This window comes from Tachypleus tridentatus, chromosome 10 (assembly GCF_004210375.1).
Source record: "Tachypleus tridentatus isolate NWPU-2018 chromosome 10, ASM421037v1, whole genome shotgun sequence".
Lineage (NCBI taxonomy): Eukaryota > Metazoa > Arthropoda > Merostomata > Xiphosura > Limulidae > Tachypleus > Tachypleus tridentatus.
In genome coordinates, this window is record NC_134834.1 from 109,646,243 (window position 1) to 109,670,015 (window position 23,773).

Consider the following 23,773-nt stretch of genomic DNA (forward strand, 5'->3'; position numbering starts at 1 on the left):
TTATGCCATCCAAGTCCAGCTCTTATGCAGTTCCTGAAGAGCAGTACACACTCCATGAAACCATAGGAAGAACAGGTAAGAATTGGATTCATACAGTTTTGGAAATTAAGTTTTGAAACTGTTTGAAAGGCTATTTGTTCTTCAATAGAAGCATGACATCTGTTAACTCGTATTCATGTGTACTGACCTAAGGTCATAACTTTATTTAGTGACAAGTTCATGGATAGCACTGTTGGTTGATTGGCATGTGCCCACCCTGTCTTTGCCACGTGACACACCCTTGGTGGCCGTAGCGATCCGTGTTCCTTGGGTTGTGCCATCACTATTTGTTCTCTCTACCTGTTGTGTGGAGAAACCTATGATCAATTGGACCTTGATGCCCTCATTGACCAGCTGCCTTCTGGGGAAGAGTGCTGATATTGATAGGAGGGGTCGCTCTGTAGAGCGTAAGCTCTCTGATCACAACCTTTCTCTTTTCAATACTGGTTCTTCTACTTATTTTCATGCACCTAGTCAGTCCTTTACTGCTATTGAAATTTCAATTTGCTCCCCTTCATTATTCTCCCAATTTTCATGGAGGGTTGACAATAATCCACAAGGCAGTGATGATTTTCCTATAATCTTGAGAGATACTGACCGTGGTCGAAGCCACACGACCAGCGTGCCCCAGTGGAAGCTGGATCAGGCAAACTGGTGCTCTTTCACTGCACTCGGAGAACTTAATCCTGCCATTGTCTGTAAACCGTCAATAGACGACTGTGTGGCAGCAGCAACTGACTTTATTATACAAGCAGCTGCTCAATGTATTCCTAAAACCTCAACACATTTTCCACTCTATCCTTGTCCATGGTGGAACCTGCCTGCCACATGGAACAGAAGGCTCAAAAATTGGCCTGGGATACTTTCTGAAGATATCCCACACCCTCGAGCTGCATTGCTTTTCAGCAGGCCCATGCTCAGTGGGTAAGACGCCAAAGCCAGAAGGATTCTTAAAATAAGTTCAGAACTGGCATATCTTCTTCCACCTGTTCCAAACTCATGTGGGACAACATTTGAAAATTCAATATAATTCTGTCCCCCTCTCGATCTTGTCATCTGATGGCCAAGAAGTAAGTAACTGATACCCTGAGCATCACTGATACTCTAGGTTAAAGCTTTTGTTGGGTATCTAGCACTTTTGTTTGTTCCTCTACCATCAAGACTTGGGCAGAGTAATCACCTCTTTCCTTTCAAGGTGATTGTCTCTATAACAATAATCGTCCCTTTACACTGGTGGAACTGAAACTGGCCCTTCATTAGTCTGGCAGTACATTGGTTGGACCTGATGATATACACTATGACATGCTGCACCATCTATCTACTGGTTCTCTTGCTGTTCTTATGATTATTTTTAACTGGATCTGGCAGGAAAATGTTTTTCCTGATGCCTAGTTCTAGGCTATTGTCCTAACTTTCTCTAAGCTTGGGAAGGATCCCATGATTCCTTCAAACTACCATCCAATTGCTTTGATGAGCCGTCTCTGTAAGACCTAAGAGAGGATGGTTAATGCTTGTCTTGTTTGGTTCCTCGATTCAAACAACCTCCTTTCACCAACCCAGTGTGGATTCCGGCGACAGCACTCCACCGTGTTCTGCTTGATTCGACTTGAAATGTCAATCAGAGAAGCCTTTCTCAAATGACAACATCTTGTACCAATATTCTTTGACATTGAGAAGGCTTATGATACAATATGGAAGTATGGCCTTTTGCAAGACCTCCATATATATGGGTTATGTGGCCATTTGCCATTTTTATTAAACAATTTTTAATGGACAGGCGATTCCAAGTTTGTGTGGGTTCAACACTGAGTCCGTCAGGGCTGTGCTCTGAGTTTCACACTTTTCAGAATAAAAATTAATGCCATCACTGAACAACTCTCTCTCACTGTTACAAATCTATGTCGATGACTTTCATTTCTCACATAAGTCATCAAGCATGAGGTATATTGAACGGCAGCTATAGACTGTTATAAAATCAAAATAATTTTTCATATTTATTCTTGGATAACATTGCTGTATCTACTGATCAGTCCATCCAACCCTGGCTTCTTACAATCCTCAAATATGACCTTAATTTAAGGTAGACAGTCCTGATTGGAAATACTGTCTGCTATTTGCTGAACATTAAAACATTTGCTGCTATCATTAAAACTTTTGTTCTTGAGAATGATTGCATGAGTGATAGAAACATTGTTCTTGTTTTTAAAATATTCCTTCTTGCTGTAAAAGGTGTAACTTGTAATAATATTCTTATAGCAGTGTTGGTATTATGAATACTTATCACATTTTCAAGCAGTTATCCCTTTTTATGCACTTGTTAAGAGCAGAATGACTTTATAACACCCCTATTTGGAAAGTTTGAATTAGTTATCTATGTTTTTCCACTTGTTAACAGATTTCTTAGAATTCTTGCATCATTACCAGCAACACAGTCTGTGGACTTTTAATGCTAGAAAATTGGTTCTGGGTTCTGATACGCATGGTGGGTAAAGCAAAGATAGCCTATTGTGTATATTTGTGCTTAATTACAAACACATAAACACTTAGAACTCAACAAAACATTTAGTTTCTGAACAAAATTTTAAAAATTATACAACAGACATAATTGAAACTCAAATAGAAATAACAAATGTTGAGGTGCAGTTAATTCACATGTATTGTTTCTATAAAATAAAAATGTCTTAAGCATAAAATAACACATATAATAGTATTAAACTTGGCTTTTCAAAAATGATTTTTATGCTACAAATTTAGATGAAAATTAAATTTTAAAAGTGTTTGTCCTAAAAGATTTTTGATTAAATTCTAACAACATAACTAGAAATGAATATGCATCCAGAAAATTCACTCTTAAAAAACCTTGCATATATATATATATATATTGTATTATAATAACAACATGTAATTGTTTTTTGCCTGTTTCTTTTTATTTTCTTGCAGTGGACAGACATCTATGTTCAAAAATAATGTTATCCTACAAGTAAAGTGTGTGAAAATTTGATGAAATACAGTGGAGCGCCGTTAAGCCGCGGTATTTGGGGGTCAACCTGCTTAACCGCGGCTTAAGTGGTCCGCGGCTTTAACCTGTGTGACTGAAAAGCCAAAGTCGCCAACAGCTCCGCCGAGGAGCCTCATCCGAGCCATTGCGTGATCATTGTAATATTAATGTATAGACTATTCAGATACAATTGACAAGTGCCGTTTTAATACAAACGACCAATGCATTGCGATGGTTCGCTTTTCCCTGTAAAATTTCGCCTTCCCATGTTACATGCGGGCCGCCATGTCAATATGATATGGTCAATATTAATTCAGAAACTGAAGTGATTTCTAATGGGTTTTTGGCCAATATTTATACAATTCCATAAAAATATCGGATTATCGAATTAAAAATAATACTTTAATTATTGATCACTTTTTTCACGGATTTACCGCGGATTAACTTTAATGTATGGAGAGGTGTGATTCGGAAACAATGGCGGCCTCCATAAAGCTGACAGAGAGCGGATAAGGTAGATTAACAGTCGATTTCTATTATAATATATTTTATTTATTTCCCAAATTAAAGCAAATCCTTTTTAAATATCCCCTTGAAGTTATAAAGACAAGGAGAGTGTGAGAAACTTTAAAAAGCCAGGTAGTAGATTTAATACATCAAAATTTTGGGACAAGTTTTGCTACAGCGGCTTAAGGGATTTCGCGGTTTACTGGTCCGCGGCTTAATGGCGCTCCACTGTATATAGAGTTGACATTTCAAGTCACAGTCTTAAACTTATAACATTTGAATTCATGTTTCGAAACTTGTTTACAAAACTTCCTTGTAAACAAAATTTTCAACATTTGTGTATAGTAACAGAGATATGATATTAGTTTGGTGATTATATTAAATAACAACAACAAAATAAAAATTAATCTTCTTCAAAGTGTCTGTTTGTATGTAATTGTTATTTAAGTATTGCATAAGAAAGATTTAACACCAAACTTAAAAACCTGAGTAACAGTATGTGCTAGTGAACAAATTCTGTGCTGTGTCTTTTTGTGTAAGTATTAAAATTCATGTGTGGATTAAAGGTAAAAAAAGTAGTTGTAGTTTAGTGTTTTCATTTTTTATTTCAGATAAAAAGTATTATATTTTTTGAGAAAATGAGATAGAAAAAATAACAGTTTCTATTTAATATATATTAATTAGAGCATAACCTACAATTTTATAACTTTGATTTACATATACATATTCAGAGTAAATGAAGGGAATATTGGGATATAATTTTTGAGATGCAAAATCTTTGAATAAGTTGTTTTTATAAACAATTACTTGTGTTGAGCTGTACCTCACGTTTAAATGTTCTAATGCTGTGTTTTTATCACCCAGATAAATCATGATTCTAGCCTATCTAAAAGTTTACATTGGATTATACACTCCTTTCTTACATGTGGTAAAGCAGAATTTTGTATTATATCAGTGGTGTTGTCCCATGACACAAACAGAAACAAGCTTCAACAAGCTGGGCATTGTCTATGTGAATTGAACCATCTGCCAAGATTCTGTGAGTTTGAATGTGTGAGGACACTCTTGTAAGTGGAATGTAAGTTAATTTCTATAGTATTTAGTATCTGCTTAGTTTCATGTAACTTTAATAAGTTTAAACATTTCAAGTAACTTGTCATTCAGTTTGTTGAAAAAAATTTTGGTACCATTCAGCAATTTAATTTAACCTGCATTTATTTATTATCATGTCAAGGTAATTAAAAACCAACATTAGCCAAAATGAATAGTGATATATATATATATATATATATATAAATAGACCAAAATTTCCATGTTAGTCACATACCACACTCTGAGTTATTTATTGAGTCTTGGAAGTTTAAGTTGTCTTTATTAATAATTAAGTAAAGCAGGTGAAAGTAATTTGCTTCAGTTTAAATTATCTAAGTTTTGAATAAGGCTTAATAGGAAATGAGATTTCTTTCCATATGTATATTTTAATTTGTAGTACATTTTCATATTCCTGTCTTATTAATAAGTGAATGTTGTTTTTCACTTTTTTATCTTCAGTTTAACATTTGTGAAGAATAGATGCAGATGACTTAATACAGAGAAAAGAGATGGAATTTAGAAATAAATATAATACATTGAATAGTTATATAGTTTAAAGTAACATTTAGGGTGGCTTAAAGCTATGAAATGGGTTAAAAAGTAATTTATCAAAATAGTTTATTAAAAACATAAAATAAGCACAACAAGGTGCCATTTGTTCCTAGAAGGGTGAAGTTAAATATCCTTATTTCAGAAAGTGCTGACCTCTACTAGTGATAACAATAACTCATTTCATAAACGAATTACAATTATAAAAACAAGTTTTGCTGGTATCTTGACATTTTTCTTTTAAATTTCTAACATTATGCCCTCTTGTGTTCACAATATAGCAAAGAAATTACAAGCCTTTATCCTACTAATCCCTTGGATAATTTTACATACTTCAATAAACTAACAGTGTATTTGGCACATAATAGTAGAATTAACATGTTAACTAGTGGTTCAGGCATGGGAACTCAATTTGTAATATACAGGTTGCAGGTTTGAATTTCTGCTACCAATCATGCTGATCCTTTATTTGTTTTAGGAACAAGATATCTATATGTAATCTTTCTTGGCTAATACAAAATATCTGAACATGTATAATTAAAAAAAAAAGATGGATATAAACATTGTTTAATCAAATTTAGTCAACTTATTCTAAATTTGGTAGTGAGGAAAGCTGTAGAATACTAGTAAATAAAAACCGATGGAATTTTGACAAGCCATAGTTTTAGCTTAGTTTGTTTTATACATAGATCAAACTGAAAGAAACTTAAAATTTAGAATGAATAAACATAACTAAAATGTTGGGAAAAAAAAAGGTATTTCCTACATTAAGTGAACATCCATATTATATCAGTTTTATCATTCACTGGAAAGGAACTGTTATTTTGGATCAATTGAATGAAATAACAGCTGGAAATATCGGATAATTTACGAAAGAAATGAAAGTGAAAGTAATTATAAATAAAGATAAAGGGTTGGCAAGTCAACCAGTATATGAATGACATGTTTTTCTGAAAATTCAGTGTATAAATTAAGTACTTACATGATCAGTGGCTTTTTACATATTTATGATTTGCATGTAGAGTACCTGATTTGAGACTATTTAAATTTTCAGAAAAACATTAGTCACTTAATTAAACTGTACCCTTGTTATTTGTGGAGTACCTGAGAGTCAGTGCTTGGGCCTTTGTTCGTTCATATGCACATTAATTATATTGATAGAGAGGCATGTCATGAGAGTTTACTGAGTTATATTCAAAATTTAATTAGATTACTTTTATTATCATGGTAAATACACTTGGTAACAAAACTTAGCTTGTAATACAAATTTGAAAATTATATAGTTTTAATTTGCTAGATTCATAAGACAACATTTAAAAATATATTCAATTTTCCATTGTTTCAGAATTGTGAAGTATTTTAGTATTTCCCCTTTTATTATTTATTTACCACATCTACAAGAAGTACAGAATTTAATACAAATTGCTCATTATAATATTGTTATTACTCAGACAAAGTATAATTTTCATAGCCTACAATCTTATTTGATTACAGAGTGATAAACTAGAAAATCAAGTCCCTTTAGCCACACCCACCCATTACATTTTCTCTTTCACAAGCTTCTAATATTTATTCTCTTTGATATTTAAAACTATATTACTTATAACCAATAGAAATCCAAATATTTAGTCTAACACACTGCATATTATGTTACATTGTTTTCTGTATAGCAGTTTGTCTATTTTGCTTCCAGTGCAAATTTTATTCCAACAAGAAACACATTGGTAAGTTTAGCTAAATTTTTATTGGGTCTTATTAAGTAGTAAGAAAGCCTTAAAACTTGTATAGTCCTAGGGCAATGTGTGCTTTTAGCATGTTATTTTGTATTCTTTGTTATATTTTTGATTAACTAACACTTATTTAATGAAGTAATACCATAATAATAATAGTAAGTTTTAATTGAGAGATGATAAAAAAATACCCATTTAAGTACTATATTTCTAGTTTCTCATGTGTATTATTATTATTATAAAGGTGAATAAAATATAAGTTTTAGATTAGGTTAAATAGATAAAACACATTTTTTATGTCTCCAATTCCCGTAATTACTCATTAGATTCAGCTTCCACTGTAGCCAGGATTGCTTATATTTCAGAAGGTTAAGGTTAGATTTAGGTCAGTTTAGGTTTAGGTTAGGTCAGGTCAGGGGGGGTTAGGTTAGATTAGGTTGGTTAGGGTTAGGTTAGGTGAGAGTTAGAGTTAGGTTAAGTTGGTAGGTTTGGTTAGGTTAGGTTAGGTTAGGTTAGGTTAGGTTAGGTTAGGTTAGGTCAGGTTAGGTAGGTCAGGTTAGGTTAGTTTAGGTTAGGTTAGTTTGGTTAGGTTAATATAGGTTTAGGTTAGGTTAGGTAAGGTTAGGTAAGGTTAGGTAGGTTAGGTTAGGTTAGGTTAGGTTAGGGGTAAGGTTAGGTTAGGTTTAGGTTAGGTTAGGTTAAGTTTAGGTTTAGGTTTAGGTTAGGGTTAGGTTAGGTTAGTTAGGTTAGGTTTAGGTCAGATCAGGTTTAGGTTAGGTTAGGTTTAGGTTAGGTTAGGTTAGGTTTAGGTCAGAACTAGTGTACTGTCTACACACGATACTCCTGTGCTTTACTTATGAAAACCACTTCATTCGAAAGTTTGAGACAAATTTTCATATTTTTGTAATAGCTGTATGGAAACTCCACACAAAGTAGGTGAAAGTTATACTGTTGAAAAGAGAATAATTAAAGATAGAAAGTACAAACTTTTCAAAGGAGATATTAAGTAACAACAGATATGGTATTTGCGAAATACAAGACAATCTAGTTGAAATTTTGATGATACTCAATTGTGTGCTATCTTTAGGTGAAAACAGATTTTCTTACAAGTATCACACAGACACGCCGGTAATTATCATATTTTTTTTCCTGGGGATTTCTTCTATTTACAAATTATATAACAGTTGCAATACAAATTACAAATAACCTCCCCTTATTTTATGTTTACATCAAGCATTTTGAAGCTTTAAATCTGTCACCTTTCTAATGAAAAAAAATTAATAAAATATGTAATAAAATTGTTTGTTTTTGACAAATATTTCAATCTGCATGACTGAAAATATACCAATCCCAAGAAGTGAAACACTGAACTACACGTGGTTATATTATACCAATCACAAGAAGTGAAACACTGAACTACACGTGTTTATATTATACCAATCACAAGAAGTGAAACACTGAACTACGTGTTTATATTTGTTAAGATTTCATGTACATTGACAATTTTATTCACTCATTAATTATTAATTGATTAAGATATGATATTCTTGCATTATTCTTTTGAAGAACATCAGGTACAAACTGGATCAGAAACACCATATAAAACCGTTTTCTTAAAGATGTAAAACTGTATTCTCTCTCTCTTGCCAGTGGCGTGAGTCTCTTTATCACTATGGTTTCTTCCATGAAAAAATTGCCACTTGTAATTCTTAACGCAAGGCTTTTGGATTCTCTTTTGTTCGTTATGTATTTTATTTTACCCTACTTCTTTAGACCTGTAGATGGATTGGTTAACTGATGAGTCCAAGCTTGTTATGTTTGAAGCCAAAGTGTTGCTGAGTTGAACAATATGTAATGTTCGAAATCTATAAATGTTGGTGGTTAAATTCTATAGTTTTTTCGATTAATAGGCATTAATCACCTTTGTAGTTTCCTAGGCCTGTAGCATATTGACTGTATATGCCAAATAACAATATTCTTTTTCTCTCTTGGTGCGCTGTTTTTATATAAATCATGCGAAACTAGATTATTCACCGAAGGTCACTTGGCAAAAGTATTGTCAATCGCTAGCATTATATACACACCTGGTACTTTGTTGATTATTACGATCGAGAATCATCTATTAATTTCGAGAACAGGCAGGACTTGTGAATCACACAGCCCACAGTATACGTCAAAAGAAAAAATAAAATTACACTGAAAGAAGCGAAGGTACAACACTAAATGTACAATAGTAAATTTATTACAAAATAAAAACCGATAACTCAAGTGAGATTGAATTACCTTTTGACGAGGAACGGCCCGGCATGGCCAAGCGTGTTAAGGCGTGCGACTCTGAGAGTCGCGGGTTTGCATCCCCGTCGCGCCAAACATGCTCGCCCTTTCAGCCGTGGTGGCGTTATAATGTGACGGTCAATCTCACTATTCATTGGTAAAAGAGTAGCTCAAGAGTTGGCGGTGGGTGGTGATGGCAAGCTGCCTTCCATCTAGTCTTACACTGCTAAATTAGGGACAGATAGCCCTCGAGTAGCTTTGTGCGAAATTCAAAACAAACAATGGTCATATATCATAGCAAACTTCTGCATGCATTCCCAGCTCGTGTTCAGAAAATTACACACTGGGTTCTCATTTACAGTTACGACAGAAAGTGTTCGTACCCCTACGTCGTGAGTAGCTTTTTCCTCGTAACTTAAAAAGTATCAAAATTAGGATAATGAAAGTATAGTATATTATAATTATTATGCTAACACACACTTACATAAATTTTTATGTAAATTGAACAACAAATAAACTGTTTATAAACAAATAACCAAACATAGGAGGGGCAGAAAATTTTTGTGCGTCTACGTTAATGGTCAGTTGTGTAGCCTTTCAGGTAAATTACTTGGCGCAATCTCTCCTCATAGCCCCTAATGGCCGTTTTGCAGTACTCAACTGGTATTTTCTTCCATTCTTTTTTACAGAAGGCCTCCAACTCTTGCAAGTTTTTCGGATGACGCTGATGAGCTTTGGTCCTCAACTCACGACAAACGTTTTCAATTTGGTTGAAATCGGGTGATTGCGATAGCCACTCCACAACGCTTATATGGTTCCTCTGCAACCAGGATTGCACATATTTCGATGTGTGCTTAGGGCCATTGTCGTGCTGGAAGATCCAACGACGCCCAAGCCGCAAGTTCAGAGCATCATTCTTGAAACAAGTGCCTAACATATCAACGTATTCTTCTTTTTTCATGATTCCGTTGACGCGGTGAAGGCTGTCTACACCAGAAAAGCTGAAGGAACCCCATAGCATGATCAAGCCACCTCCGTGTTTAACTGTAGGGACAGTGTTCTTTGGAAGATTTCGTTCCCCTTTCTTAAGGAAAATATAGCGTACATCATTGTGGCCGAAAAGCTCGATTTTAGTTTCGTCTGACCAACAAATACTCTTCCAATAGGTAAAGGGTTTATCTACATGCTTTCTTCCATACCTCAATCGTGCTTCAAAATAAACAAGCTTTAAATATGGAGTTCTACGAGAACGGTATGCTTTCAACCCAGAAGAGCGTAACATGTTAGTAACTGTAGAGGTGCTTACTTCAACCTCAGTTTCCCTTACCAGTTTCTGTATGTCATTACGTGTTAAACGAGGGTACCTACTAACTTCTCTGAGAACCTTCCTCTTGGTTCTCTCTCGAATTTTGGTGGGGCATCCGGAACGAGGGAGGTTAGCAGTTGATCCTGTAAGCTTAAACTTGGCAATTATGCTTTGAACAGTAGATTTTGGCACATTACGTTGTGTAGCAATACCGAAAAGACACACACGAGACTTGTATTTTACAATAATTTGTTTTTTTAAATCACTGGACTGTTGTTTCCTGTTCGCCATGATGACCAAGCAGATAATGACGGAGACGGCGCTAAATTGCCGGAAGTACATTTTTTGCTGGCTAAGTTCAATAATTATGAACACAGTGTCTTGTTCTTGAATAGTATAATGTAATTTATTCGCCAAACTAAATAAACTTTTTACAGGAATATCAGTTTTTTCACACGTTCTGAACTGTACGAACACTTTCTGCTCCTCCTAGTTTTGGTTATTTGTTTATAAACAGTTTATTTGTCGTTTAATTTAGATAACAATTTATGTAAATGTGTGTTAGTATAATATAATATATTATACTTCTCTTAGCCTAATCGTGATACTTTTTAAGTATCCGCATGGGTACGAACACTTTCTGTCGTAACTGTAGTTATACAGAAATATTACTAATAAGATTTTCCGTTATCTCAAAAGTGTTCTTCATTCATTTTCCAAAAACTGAGAAAACCAGCAGTCAATAAAGATACAATATTAACCCAGGGAATTTTCAAAGAAATTGTCCAGTGCTCGTAGTACAAGAGAAATTCTTAGAACACTGACTTTGATAATGGAGTCTGTAAAAAGACAAGACTAAATCCCAAGCACAAAGATGAGAGGGCGCCAGTACGAGTTGCAGTGTAAGACATATGTTAATATTATTAGAATGAAAAAATATCTTGAAAGGACAAACATGAAACATTGTCACTAAGATGAGAAGGACAATCTATGGTGTCAAAGAAAATGTCGATACAGAAACATTTGACCTAATGCAATTTCTAGTAATTGTGTAATAAATATTTGTAGCAGTGCATAAAATTCTCTAATGACAGCAAGTCCAAGTTTCATACTGCAGGATAAGTTGTTTTTCACAACAGTCAAGTAAACCTTCCAAAACTCACGATATGTCTCACTAACATGACCACTTCTCATTCTCACAATAACCTTCTCAGATGGAAGAATTTTTAACGACCAATGATAAAAACACTACGTCCAGACAAGTTTGGCAGAAAAAAGTTGGTATGTAATGGGTCAATACGTTTTAAATAAAATGTCAAACACATGGAGCATATTAAGGTCCAGGGGTGAAATGAATACCTATTTTGAAATGACTAGTTGTGGTAAATTAAAACATTGATTCAGGTTAGTCACCCAAATCTTCTAACTAGTCTAGGTAACCACCTTTTACTTAGAGTACGTTACCGTGACTTGATGAATGCATAAATCTCGGTGTGAATCCTGTCATGCTATAGTTCCAGCGTGCACAAATGTTTGTTATGCTAAAAGTAGCCTACAGAATTGTCTTTACCCACTGTTATCCTTTAGACAAGAGCCTGCTTACATTTGCATGAGAAGATAACAATCCAACAAGTACTGGAATGGGAAAAGTCGATAAGTATTTGGATCACTTCAGTAGCTACGACGATAAACCACTTTTCAGGAATTGTTTCATTTAAAAGGAGGGTTTGTCAATTTACGCTTGTTCTATCGCAGAGGAAGGAGTCTTCCATAGCATTTCAGCTAGATCCTGGCATGTTCTACCCATCATACTAGTTTTGACCATGCTTGCCATTTCATGACTTTGAAACTTTATCCAACTTCTGGATAGCAAAAAATGGGGTCGCATTTCACAGTTGCAGTAGATGGGACATCCTCTAATTACTGGTACTCGTATAACGCTAATACTGACTCTGACTATTTTAATTATTCATAGTAGAAAGTATTCTTTAGATTCCAGCAACAGCATAGTAGAAACCATTACATGGGTTACCTTTTGTGGTGTATATTACCCTACACCACCACATACTGAAACACTAGAATAAATTCATTCATAAAACAAGGATGATCACGAGAGTGTGATGCCGTGACTTCAAGCGTTTTCTACCAACAAACCTGATTATTCATCTGTATAATAAGTTTACTACCATGGATAGTCAGTAATGTGCAACTATGTGCAGCTTCCAGTGATGTTGTGATTAATCAACATACGTATCCTGAAAAACAGAACCAAATATTACGACTTAAAAATAAACGAAAAATAGCTGAGAGATGAGATGAAAGAATCAAAGTTGTAACAGAAGGATAAAAATACGTTGTAGATGGTCTATTGCAAATTGGTGAAGGTTCTCAAAATGGCCCTTGAAGTGCTCAGGTACTAAAAGTCATAAGCAACACACAGCAAGTTAATACCGGAATAATAATCGAACTTTCATAAATACGTCGTGATCACAAGTCAGATTAATTTCATTCAATACTGTCAAGCATCTTAAGATAACATTTGGTAAGTAATTTGTCTTTAAAATTATTTTTCTCCTCAGACCTATCGAACAAGTTGCAAGATTCCATAACTTCAAGTAAAGTAAAACGGTGAAGCTAAAATAGCCGGTAAATATTCCTAAGGTGGACCACAAGCCACTGTTTCTAGAAGGCATAATTGTCTATCTCTTGTGAAATAAAATTGCCACATAAACTGTCTAAAAAGAAGCCTTATATAAACTGGCTTTAAAGGTATGGACAGTTCACACTTCAATTGGTGTTAGGATATTCTACGAAAGAAAAAAGGCAATAGTTTAACAAATGTGTGGGTTTTAGGTTGGAGGAATAAAGTAGTTAACACTTGTTGAACAAATGGCAACTCCAATTGACAATGAATGATCAATCTCGATCCATTACAACTATTATTTGTGACTCGCGACTAACCATTCACACAATTGGGGCTGAAATCTCAGTGGAAGTTATCACCAGTGATGTTATTCATAAATGCTTGTTGTACACTAATCTACTGGAGAAATGAATGATTCAACACTCAGAGGGTTTGATTCAGAGGCTAATGATAAATACAATGTTAAACTTTCTTCTGACGTCAGTCAACAATCAAACATATGCTACTAATAAAGACGAGACTTATCCAACTGTGTTTATTACCTAGTGATGAAAAAAAAGATATAAAATATGGCATTAAAACTGATTAAAAGTAATAATATAAGTCAAATAACGAAGCAAAACAAAAGCACTAATCGCAGGTCAAAAACCAAGAAAAATCCACAAGACAACGAAGAATCGCCGGGAAAAGAAACATTTGAAAACTTAGGAGAAATTCCCATGAAAACTATTTACAAAACCTAGATGCATTTGCTGGAAAAACTGAAAATGCAAAAAAAAAGAACATATAGAAATTATATCAGCAGAAAGCTTAAAACTTCCTAGAAAAAATACATTGTCATCCAAAGAGCTGATAAAGGAAACTTTTGTTATTCTGCTAATCAAAACACTACGATTCCCTAATATGGAAATATACTGAATCATACATCTAAAATTATTCATGCAAATACTGGTCTTAAACCAAGATAATATAAAAGTTGTGCAAGCTACTGAAAATACTATTCAAAATAAAGTTAAATTTTATAACTATGTAAAAGTACTCAAAATTACTTGCTGAACTTCCATATAAGCCCAACTGTTTTCTAACCCTAAATTACAACCTTTGTAAATAGATCAAGCGGAGTTTGGAGCCTTATGCTTTCAAAATAAGCACCCGGTTAAAAACACTTCACACCTACTGTAATATTTACATAGTTTAGACAGTAACGTTCTTACGCCCAGCTTTGATGTCAAACTTATTCCTTAAAACCATTTATCATAAGACAGCTTACTGTGGAAATAAGTTCACAACACATGAACACCTAATCTAGCCCTTACAGCTGCCTATATTTACTTTTAGAGATTTGTACTTCCTCGAGTTTCATAATAAACAACTTATGGAACTTTGACTACTTTTCTTACATTGCATGGAACATACCAATCATTTTTTAATATGGAGAGCGATTTGTTATATTTTTACTATATACAAATCTATCCGATTTTGATGAAACTGGATGAACATACGTAGAATGTTATTCCTTATTGTTCTATTAAACCTGATAGGTGTCGGTTAATAACAAACATATTTGACTTGTGTGTTCTCGTTTGACCCACATGTCTTCCAGTCTCAGAATCTAAACAATAATGAAAGTCTTCAAGCGAACCAATGAATGACCCCATTATATTAATTTTTGTTAGCAACAAGATCATGAGAAGCTTAGCACTTTCGATGTATATTATTAAACCAATATGATTTTCTCATCTTGTGTACCTTGTATGATTGATCAGTAGAAATAAATATATCCAAATGACGCGTTTGATTGGCTTATAAGCTATGATCAGTACCTGTCCTTTATATTAGACAATGGGTTTTGTTTGTCAGCTGACAGGATGTGAAGCAAGAGCTATACAGTTATAATTTTTAAAAATTTAATTGTATATTTCATGTTTATTTAAGATCATCAAAACAGTAGCAAATTTGACCACAAAGTACATGAGTACTGGCATTTTGAGAATTTCACCTAAGTTGATGCAACCTATTAAAACAAAACTGGTGAAATATACTTCAGAATATTCCAATAAAACTAGCAATTCAGTTAACTAGAAAGTAACCTATGCATCTTTTACCGTATCGAAATGACTTAAAATACAGCCTGCCCCAGAAAAGTCAATTTAGGAGAAAAAAAAAGCTTTCCACCAAGCGTTTTCCAAGATTAACTAATTCTCATGACAAAGGTTACTGAGCACAGTATTAAATATGCTTATAAACATGTTAGTGAAGCCTTCTGTGGAAATAATAAACAGAAAGATCTGTTAAATAACTGGCTTTTTCTAGATGAACGCTTTCATCTGGCGAGTTCATACCATTGTAAAAGGTTTTTTCCAATTAGTCTATTCCAGCCAGATCAAACCTATTTCAGACACAAGACAGAATGCACAAAGAAAAAACAGGCGTACATAATTAGTTTTATTCCCATCAGTTACTTACCATATAGTTCACGAGGAAGTAATAAAAACAGCTTAAGTAATTCTATGTCCAAAAGAAACAATTAGAGCCACTTCAATGTTTTACCCAGTAAATACAATGATAAATAAATATAAAAATTAAGTATGAAACCTGTTTCTGTAAATTAATAAACATGTCCTACTGAGAGCCTGGGTTTTGTCTTCTGAAGACAGTTTAAATAAAACAATCATTTAGAGTTTAAATAAACTGTGCTCCCCCATTTCAATAATACATATTGAATATTATTCAATTGTGCGTCCAGGACCGAAGAAACAATGTACTAAAATTTATATTGTACGTTACGATAATTTGGCCAAAGTATCTTAAAATTTACTTCTTTGTGCGCAGTATACCTAGTTAGCCGTATTTGTATCTAACGTACATATTGTCTCATTAAGTGCATGTTGCTACACAGTACGTAACTTGTCCTTTGAGCTTATACATTGTTATATCTGTGTTTGTTTTACTTCCGATTTACTCTCGAGTTAAACAATCAGTATTATGTGGTTCCCCCTACACACGTGTATCATAGAAACACGGAACATAATAATCTTCCACTTAAGTTACATTCAAAATCTAACGCTAAGAAAAAATTACGTGACAAACTATTTTCAGCAGTTCGCAGAAAGGCACCGAGTTTGTGTTTTTATTGTTAACTACAAACTTAACTCCTAACTCCATCGTTTGACCGATTTAAGATTGGATTACAGCCGCGGCTACTGAGCATTCCTTCTTCATACTTTTGTTTTCATGGCTATGTAGCTGATACATTAATATAAACGATTATAGTTTATACTGTCGTACGTATGCATGTAGAAATATATTTACCACTAAGTTATTTTATTTTGGAAAACAACTGCGACACGAAATGTACAGTTCAAAAATTAAGTTTCCTTAACAGAAAATGGTACGGTCTGAGAAAAGTTTCAGACTTAAAAAGGAGTCTGATGGTTTGAGTGATTGTATACTAACCGTTTTAACATATTGAGTAGCTTTATGTACGATTTCTGGGATCTGATGCTTGTTAAGAACTGATAATTTATACGTTTCTTTATTTCAGAGGTTTTGTTTTTTACTTTAAACCACGTTTCAGTTTGAGAAAACAGTAGCAACGAATGTTTTTATTATTCGAAACTCGGATATAACAAATAGTGCACGTACCTAAACCCAAGTTGGAAAAAGATAATTCTCTTTTGATATTGGTTAAATCATTACTTGTAAATATAAATTATGTATATAGAAATTAGTGTAAGCATAAATAATTAAAAACAAGGCCTAACTTCAATACTAAGTATCAAGACAGTTTAGGTTAAGCAGTGAGTATTAACATACGTCCACTACTGCACACGTGACTGCTGTGAGAACCAGAACCAAGCAAGTGTAAAAAATAGCAGTAGAAAATTAACTATGATGAAAGTAATATTTCAAATCATTAACTAACTGTATCAGTCTTCCACTACAAAGACTATCAACAGATTTTGATCAACTGGAAGCTTTCCTTATTTCTGCTCGACTTTCGTCAACTGAAAGGTCGATGTTTGGTTCTGGCACTTGAAATGATACCACCAGTAACTGTCGCCAACTGTTAATGGAAAGAAAAAGTACCAGCTTAGTTAAGTAAATAACCTTCAAGTCCTGCATCAAACAACTCTGGTTTTATCTGATGAACAGAACCATAATCAGCGTAATTACTTCAATATCCAGCGGACAAGAGTGCTTGAATAGTCAAATGCAATGTGAAGATATGAAATGTGTATGGACACTTAAGCACTAATTTACGTTACTTACACATTATCTGATGTAGCTGTCGAGTTTGGATCTTAAGAGAAGGTTTTGATGATAATTATTCACTACAAATCAAATTAGTTGTAGGTTACGAAATCGACAGTAGAGATATTCAAACTACAACTGAGAAATTGAACCAACTTTATTAAACTAATATCATAGAGCCAGTAGACTATATGTAGAGATGACCAAGGTACTTAATAGGGATAATACACATGTACGCTAAAAATCAACAATGACAGATACTTTAAAAGACAACTGTCACTCACGTTTGTTTGTCTTCCCAAAACATCATAAATGAGACAAAACCTTCAATTAGACACCAAACTAGAAAATGATTCATCAGACTGTTAATCTTTCACTTGAATCTCACTGCAGTACAGTAAAATGATTCATCAGACTGTTAATCTTTCACTTGAATCTCACTGCAGTACAGTAAAATGATTCATCAGACTGTTAATCTTTCACTTGAATCTCACTGCAGTACAGTAAAATGATTCATCAGACTGTTAATCTTTCACTTGAATCTCACTGCAGTACAGTAAAATGATTCATCAGACTGTTAATCTTTCACTTGAATCTCACTGCAGTACAGTAAAATGATTCATCAGACTGTTAATCTTTCACTTGAATCTCACTGCAGTACAGTTTGAAGTTGTATATTCCTGACTGTGTGTATGCATCATATCATGGTCATGTTAGAATGCATTAGTGCAACTAAGACCTTATGACTTAGTTACAAGTAAAACCGAGTAAAAACACGTCTATTATTATAGATTGACAAATTTACTGTTATATCAATAATATTTCTTCACTAAATTTGCCGGTTATACAAATCAACATTGATGTTTCGTCCATACTTTTGTCTAAAGTTAAGAAACTTTCTTCACGCCTATAAATATAAACCAACGTGAAGCACAAATTTTATTAAACCGATACTACATGCATGTTTGTAAAAATAGTGATGATATTGTTTGGTAAATAGAAAATATACGTGACCGTTTAAATGAGGGGGGCGATCTTCCTTGCTTTATATAAATCGACCCAGTAGGTAACGGTGTTTATCCGTGCAAAACATAGGCGTCAACTTATGGTTCGTAATTTGTTTGGTTCAGGAGCATTTATATCAGGAACAGATATCTGACAAGACAAGGAACGTTTATAGATTCAAACATTATAAACCATTTAACTACAGAGGATTCACATTGAATAGTAGGAAGAAACTTCATACATTTAGCGACAAGTTATATACATTTATAAATATATTTTAAAACAGACATCGATATTAAAATATATATTAGTAACGTTGCGTCAGACGTTTCAACAAGCTAAACAAATCAAACGATATCATTAAAATACTACTGACACCAAATACCTTTGGCAAAGTTTAGTTTTACTGTCAACTAAAGAAACCTAGTTTCGATAACCAATAATAAATAGATCATAACTTTTCTGTACACGTTATTTCATTGGTAAAGAGTTTTGTATTTTAGTAGTTCATAACTAATCTATACATGTTCTTTATTTTGTAAAGGGGTTTTAAACTTTTGTAGATCATAAGTAGTTTGTACGTGTTCTTTAATTAGTACAGAGGTTTTAGATTTTAGTAGCTCATAACTAGTCTGTAACTAGCCTTTGTAAAGAGGTTTTAGACTTTTGTAGATCATAAATAGTTTGTACGTGTTCTTTAAATAGTACAGAGATTTTAGACTTCATTCAATTATAACTAGTCTGTACATGTTCTTTGTTTCGTAAAGAGGTTTTAAGAATTCAGTAGATCACAACTACTCTGTACATGTTCTTTACTTAATAAAGAGATTTTAGACTTCAGTAGTTTATATCTAGTCTATACGTGTTCTTCAATTAGTAAACAATGTTTAGACTTCCTTAGATAATAACTAGTCTGTACATGTTCTTTCATTATTAAAGAGGTTTTATTAGACTTCAGTAAATCATATCTAGTCTGTACATGTTCTTTCTTTAGTAAAGAGGTTTAGACTTCAGTAGATCATAACTAGTGTGTACATGTTATTTCATTATTAAAGAGGTGTTATTAGACTTCAGTAAATCATATCTAGTCTGTACATGTTCTTTCTTTAGTAAAGAGGTTTAGACTTCAGTAGATCATTACTAGTGTGTATATGTTATTTCATTATTAAAGAGGTTTTATTAGACTTCAGTAAATCATATCTAGTCTGTACATGTTCTTTCTTACTATCTTAATATAAAGTTTTATTTGTGTTTTTGAACATTCTGTATTCTCGTTCCTTGACTTAATTACTTGTATATTTTAGTCACGACTGCATACCGTAAGTAAATAGACTTTTATTTGTAACTGTATTTAAAGTCGAACTTTAACCTGGTTAGCCTTTAGTGACTCCTGTTAAGTTTGTATTAAGGATAAATAATGATATTAAGGATAAGTTTTATATATGTATTATTTTTAATATTAAACGTAGAAATGTAAATTTCTTATAACGTTTCCAGAGGGACATAACATTCCCTAATTTTACATTAATAGACTAGAATGATCTAAAGGAATAATTATCACCTGTTCGGCACTGTAGCTCAGTTGGAATTGTATTCTTATAATTATCGATTTGTTTATGATTTCTTTCAATTTTCTCGGTGATGATCTGGCACGAGGAGTAGTCATTAGACAGACTTCCAAGGATTCCTTATGGGACTGGTGAGAAGACAGTAAGAGATTTAGTTGACTCGAAAAAATGATTGAGTTGTTTGATGTCAGAATTTTACGAAATACCTCTACCAATGTGATTACTAAAAGAGATAAACGAAACGTTCACACTTGTGAATATATATATATATACAATAGCGTATAGCCCACCAAAAATGACGGGTCATGTATTACCACCCCGACCCCAAACGTCACATTTAATACCTAACTGAAATAACTAAACATTTTTTGAAAATCAAGTCTGGTCAACAGCATTGTAGAAGAAGCAGTCAGGACACTCAAATGTTGGTAAATTCTTTTGTGAGTCAATCGCTATTAAGATCTTTGATGAAATTCTTGTCTTAATAAAATATAAACTAAGTATTTTAACAAACTATGAAGTGATTTTATTTTATCATTTCTGAAAATGTTTCTAAACGCTTTATTTTGCGAACTGATACTTTAATTATGTAGTCCAGAAACTAACAGGTTATTCCATGAAGATAAGATCTGGACTTAGTGGCAGCTATTCAATTCACTAAAGAGCGTCTGAACTTTTATTCTGTACTAAATAAGCATAACATTTCTTCAAAGATTGTTATGGAGTCATTGTTATCTTGAACTTAATCCCAAACGACTCATTTCCAGAGGATACAACATGTCGATTGTTTGTTTGTTTTGAATTTCACGCAAAGCTATTCGAGGGCTATCTGATCTAGCCGTCCCTAACTTAGCAGTGTAAGACCCACGGCCAACTCTTGGGCTACTCTTTTACCAACTAATACTGGGATTGACGGTCACATTATAATGCCCCCACGGCTGAAAGGGCGAGCATGTTTGGCGCGACCGGGATTCGAACCCGCGACCTTCGGATTACGAGTCCAACGCCTTAACACGCTTGGCCATGCCGGGCCCACAACATGACGAACTAACACAGTATGATTTCTGTGATGACCGAAGATTCTATCAGTTGTATGAATATGGTCTACAGTATACAAAGATTTTGAATTCCATACAGTTATAAAGCGTATTGCATCCTGTACTGTTGACATAAGACACTATTTCTGGAATATTTTATTGACTCTTTGGTAAATATCTACACAATGATTGAAACTAAATATAAATTTGTCCGTCCAAAAGCATTCGTTCCATTGTTTCAAACTAAACGTTATTTCGTAATAATGTAGTCTGTTTGCACAATAAAGGCACCCTTGCTGCTCACGTTCTCCACTATACTTTTTGAAACTTTACCAACAGGTTGCTTGTTAACGTCATCAGCAAGGTTTCTCACAGCTTCCTTGAATTTACAAAGAAATTAACTTTCATACGTATAACATCTTTCTATCTCTCTTGATGCTTCGCTTCGTTTGATGTTAAAGGATTGAGGTTCCTTGTATCTATTCACTTTGTACTCCACAATACTTGGTGAACAAGCGAATTTATTTTAAAATTTTAAACACTTTAGAGTCATGTAAATATTTTAATCCGCTTTTGTGTGTTTTTTTATATTTTCCGATGAAAAATCGAAACTGCAACTCCCATGTTACTAGCCGAGCACCCACTAAGTACCGTGGTCATGTCGGGGGATATTTTACTCTGTCATAGGATGTTAATTCTCTCTATTTAGCATCTTAATAATAATATCTCAAGGTATTAACAGTACTGGATTATTTTTATGAAAACAGCTATCACTTGTATTTATACACAAACAACTTAAGATATTAAAATTTGAAACTTGTTGCCAGTGATGATTGACGCAAAATTACAGTAAATCAAGAATATGAATGTTGCACTACCTTGAAATTAGATTAGACATTTTAAACAAGTTTAGATATTATGCTTAATTATTTTATGTTAATTGAATATAGGATATATTAAAGGTGTTGATATAAATAAGGCAATCAGCACTTTCCTATTTAGTTTCTACTTCCATCACTTTAAATTAGAACAGTTTGATTTCAATGGGATAACGACCCAGATCTATAGAAAACATAAGGTTTTCTGTTAGAAATGTATAGCTCTGTATATTCCTTGAAAATTAGTATTAACTGACGAACCAACTCTATATTTCGAAACAATAAAACAGACAGTCTGATAAAAGTATAGCTAACTTGTAGATCCTTACTTTCTTTAATTTCAGACTCGACATGAGGTATTCTCTCCGGGAGAATGTGACTAACAAGGTTGTCAAAATCACTGTTCAAATTTCATCTTACTGCAGCTAAAGTTCACAGATCCATCCCGAAAGTGAGAAAAGTACGGATGTGCTTTAAACGAATTAAATCATTTCATGATAGGGTCAGTCTTTGGATAAAAACAGCTAAGATGGAGAATTCGACCATCTGTTTAAAACAACAACAGGACAACAAAAACCCGATCATAATCGTTCTTTAGTAGTTCAGTTTTGATCCTTTTTATTTTGTTTGTTGGTTTTAGCACAAAGCCACACAATACGTTTTCTGTATTACTTACGACAAGAAGTGTTGCAGTAAAAACCATCATTAGACTTTCATACAAATGCTCTTTACGATTATTACTATTAAACGTGTAATTGTATACAAACCTTTCATTACCAGATCAATAGTTATAATTTTACATTAACTAGAATGCATCATTGATAGTGACAAGTTGAAAATATGGTTCACCAATGATCATCTTCGATGGACGTTCTAACCTGTATATCATTAGGAATGGTACTCTGAACGTTATGTCTTATATTAACACGTTAGGTCTCAGTAACCACTTTCACTAGTATCACTGGCCCTAATTTCATTTTGACAGATGAGAACACTCAGATCCATGACAATGTTTCACCTCCATGATAACTTTGGAGGTTATCAAAGTTATAACCTTTGATATAACTTTATATAACAATATAACATATTGTTAACAATATGTTTCCAAGTGAGAATTTCTATATTAGCAACACGTTTTCTGAAATTTAGTGAAGTATATTGCAAAGTCTACTAAACACATCGTATATTAGAGAGCTAATTACTTTTGAATAACGGACGTATCTTTAAGAATTTTATTTACTTCAATTATTTTTCTGTTCCACCTGTTACTTATCATTTAAATGGTGAGTAATTTCATGCGAATCCTTAGCTTTCACTTAGAAAATAATTTTCAACAGAATATTTTATTAATGGGAATTTAGGGTTAACGCCACTTTAAATAGTTCGGCATGACCAGCTCATTAGGGTGCAGTAATTATGATGGAGTGAAACTGTCTGAAGCGAAATCGCACGGGACCGAGTAAACTTTCCGGCTTAAGCAGGTTTTCCATCTTAGACTGTGAACATGCATTTCCTTAATTATATATAACTTTTGAGTGGAACGTTATACTTGCTTGACTCAAGGGAAGTAAGACGTTTGTGAATAAAATTATTATACTGTTTATGTTATATTTATTAGAATAGAACAAAAATAAATATTCAAAATATACATAAGTACACAAAATCTTAATCAAATGTAATTGAAGAAAGTGTCCAATTTCAATTGTTTCGTTTTTTTAATGGACTTTCTCATGCGGTTAAAAGAGAACGACAATTCTACGGCCTTTTCATGAAATTCATTTTCCCCTTCATTTTTGCATACAGTTTGATAGCGTTAATACAACTTAACGCTTGCGATGAAGTAGGATTTTCTATTTCCTCACTATCTTTTCCATTTTGTTCATCTTCTGAAT

At 33.4% G+C, this 23,773-nt stretch overlaps 1 protein-coding gene across 7 annotated transcripts; it reads left to right on the forward strand.

Moving 5' to 3' along the window:
• Nucleotides 1–22,560, forward strand: LOC143230066 (uncharacterized). Of its 7 annotated transcripts, none has more exons than XM_076463067.1 (3): nt 1–75; nt 4,500–4,611; nt 22,226–22,560. In XM_076463067.1, the coding sequence occupies exons 1-3, from the start codon at nt 3–5 to the stop codon at nt 22,308–22,310; spliced, it is 270 nt and encodes an 89-aa protein (XP_076319182.1). In that variant the 5' UTR covers nt 1–2; the 3' UTR covers nt 22,311–22,560. The 7 variants fall into 7 exon arrangements, 2 of the variants coding, with proteins under 2 accessions (XP_076319182.1, XP_076319181.1); XM_076463066.1 differs by lacking the exon at nt 22,226–22,560 and adding an exon at nt 9,879–11,037; XR_013016210.1 differs by lacking the exon at nt 1–75 and adding an exon at nt 3,230–3,551 and having other exon boundaries at nt 22,226–22,549.
• The last annotated feature ends 1,213 nt before the right edge of the window (nt 22,561–23,773 follow it).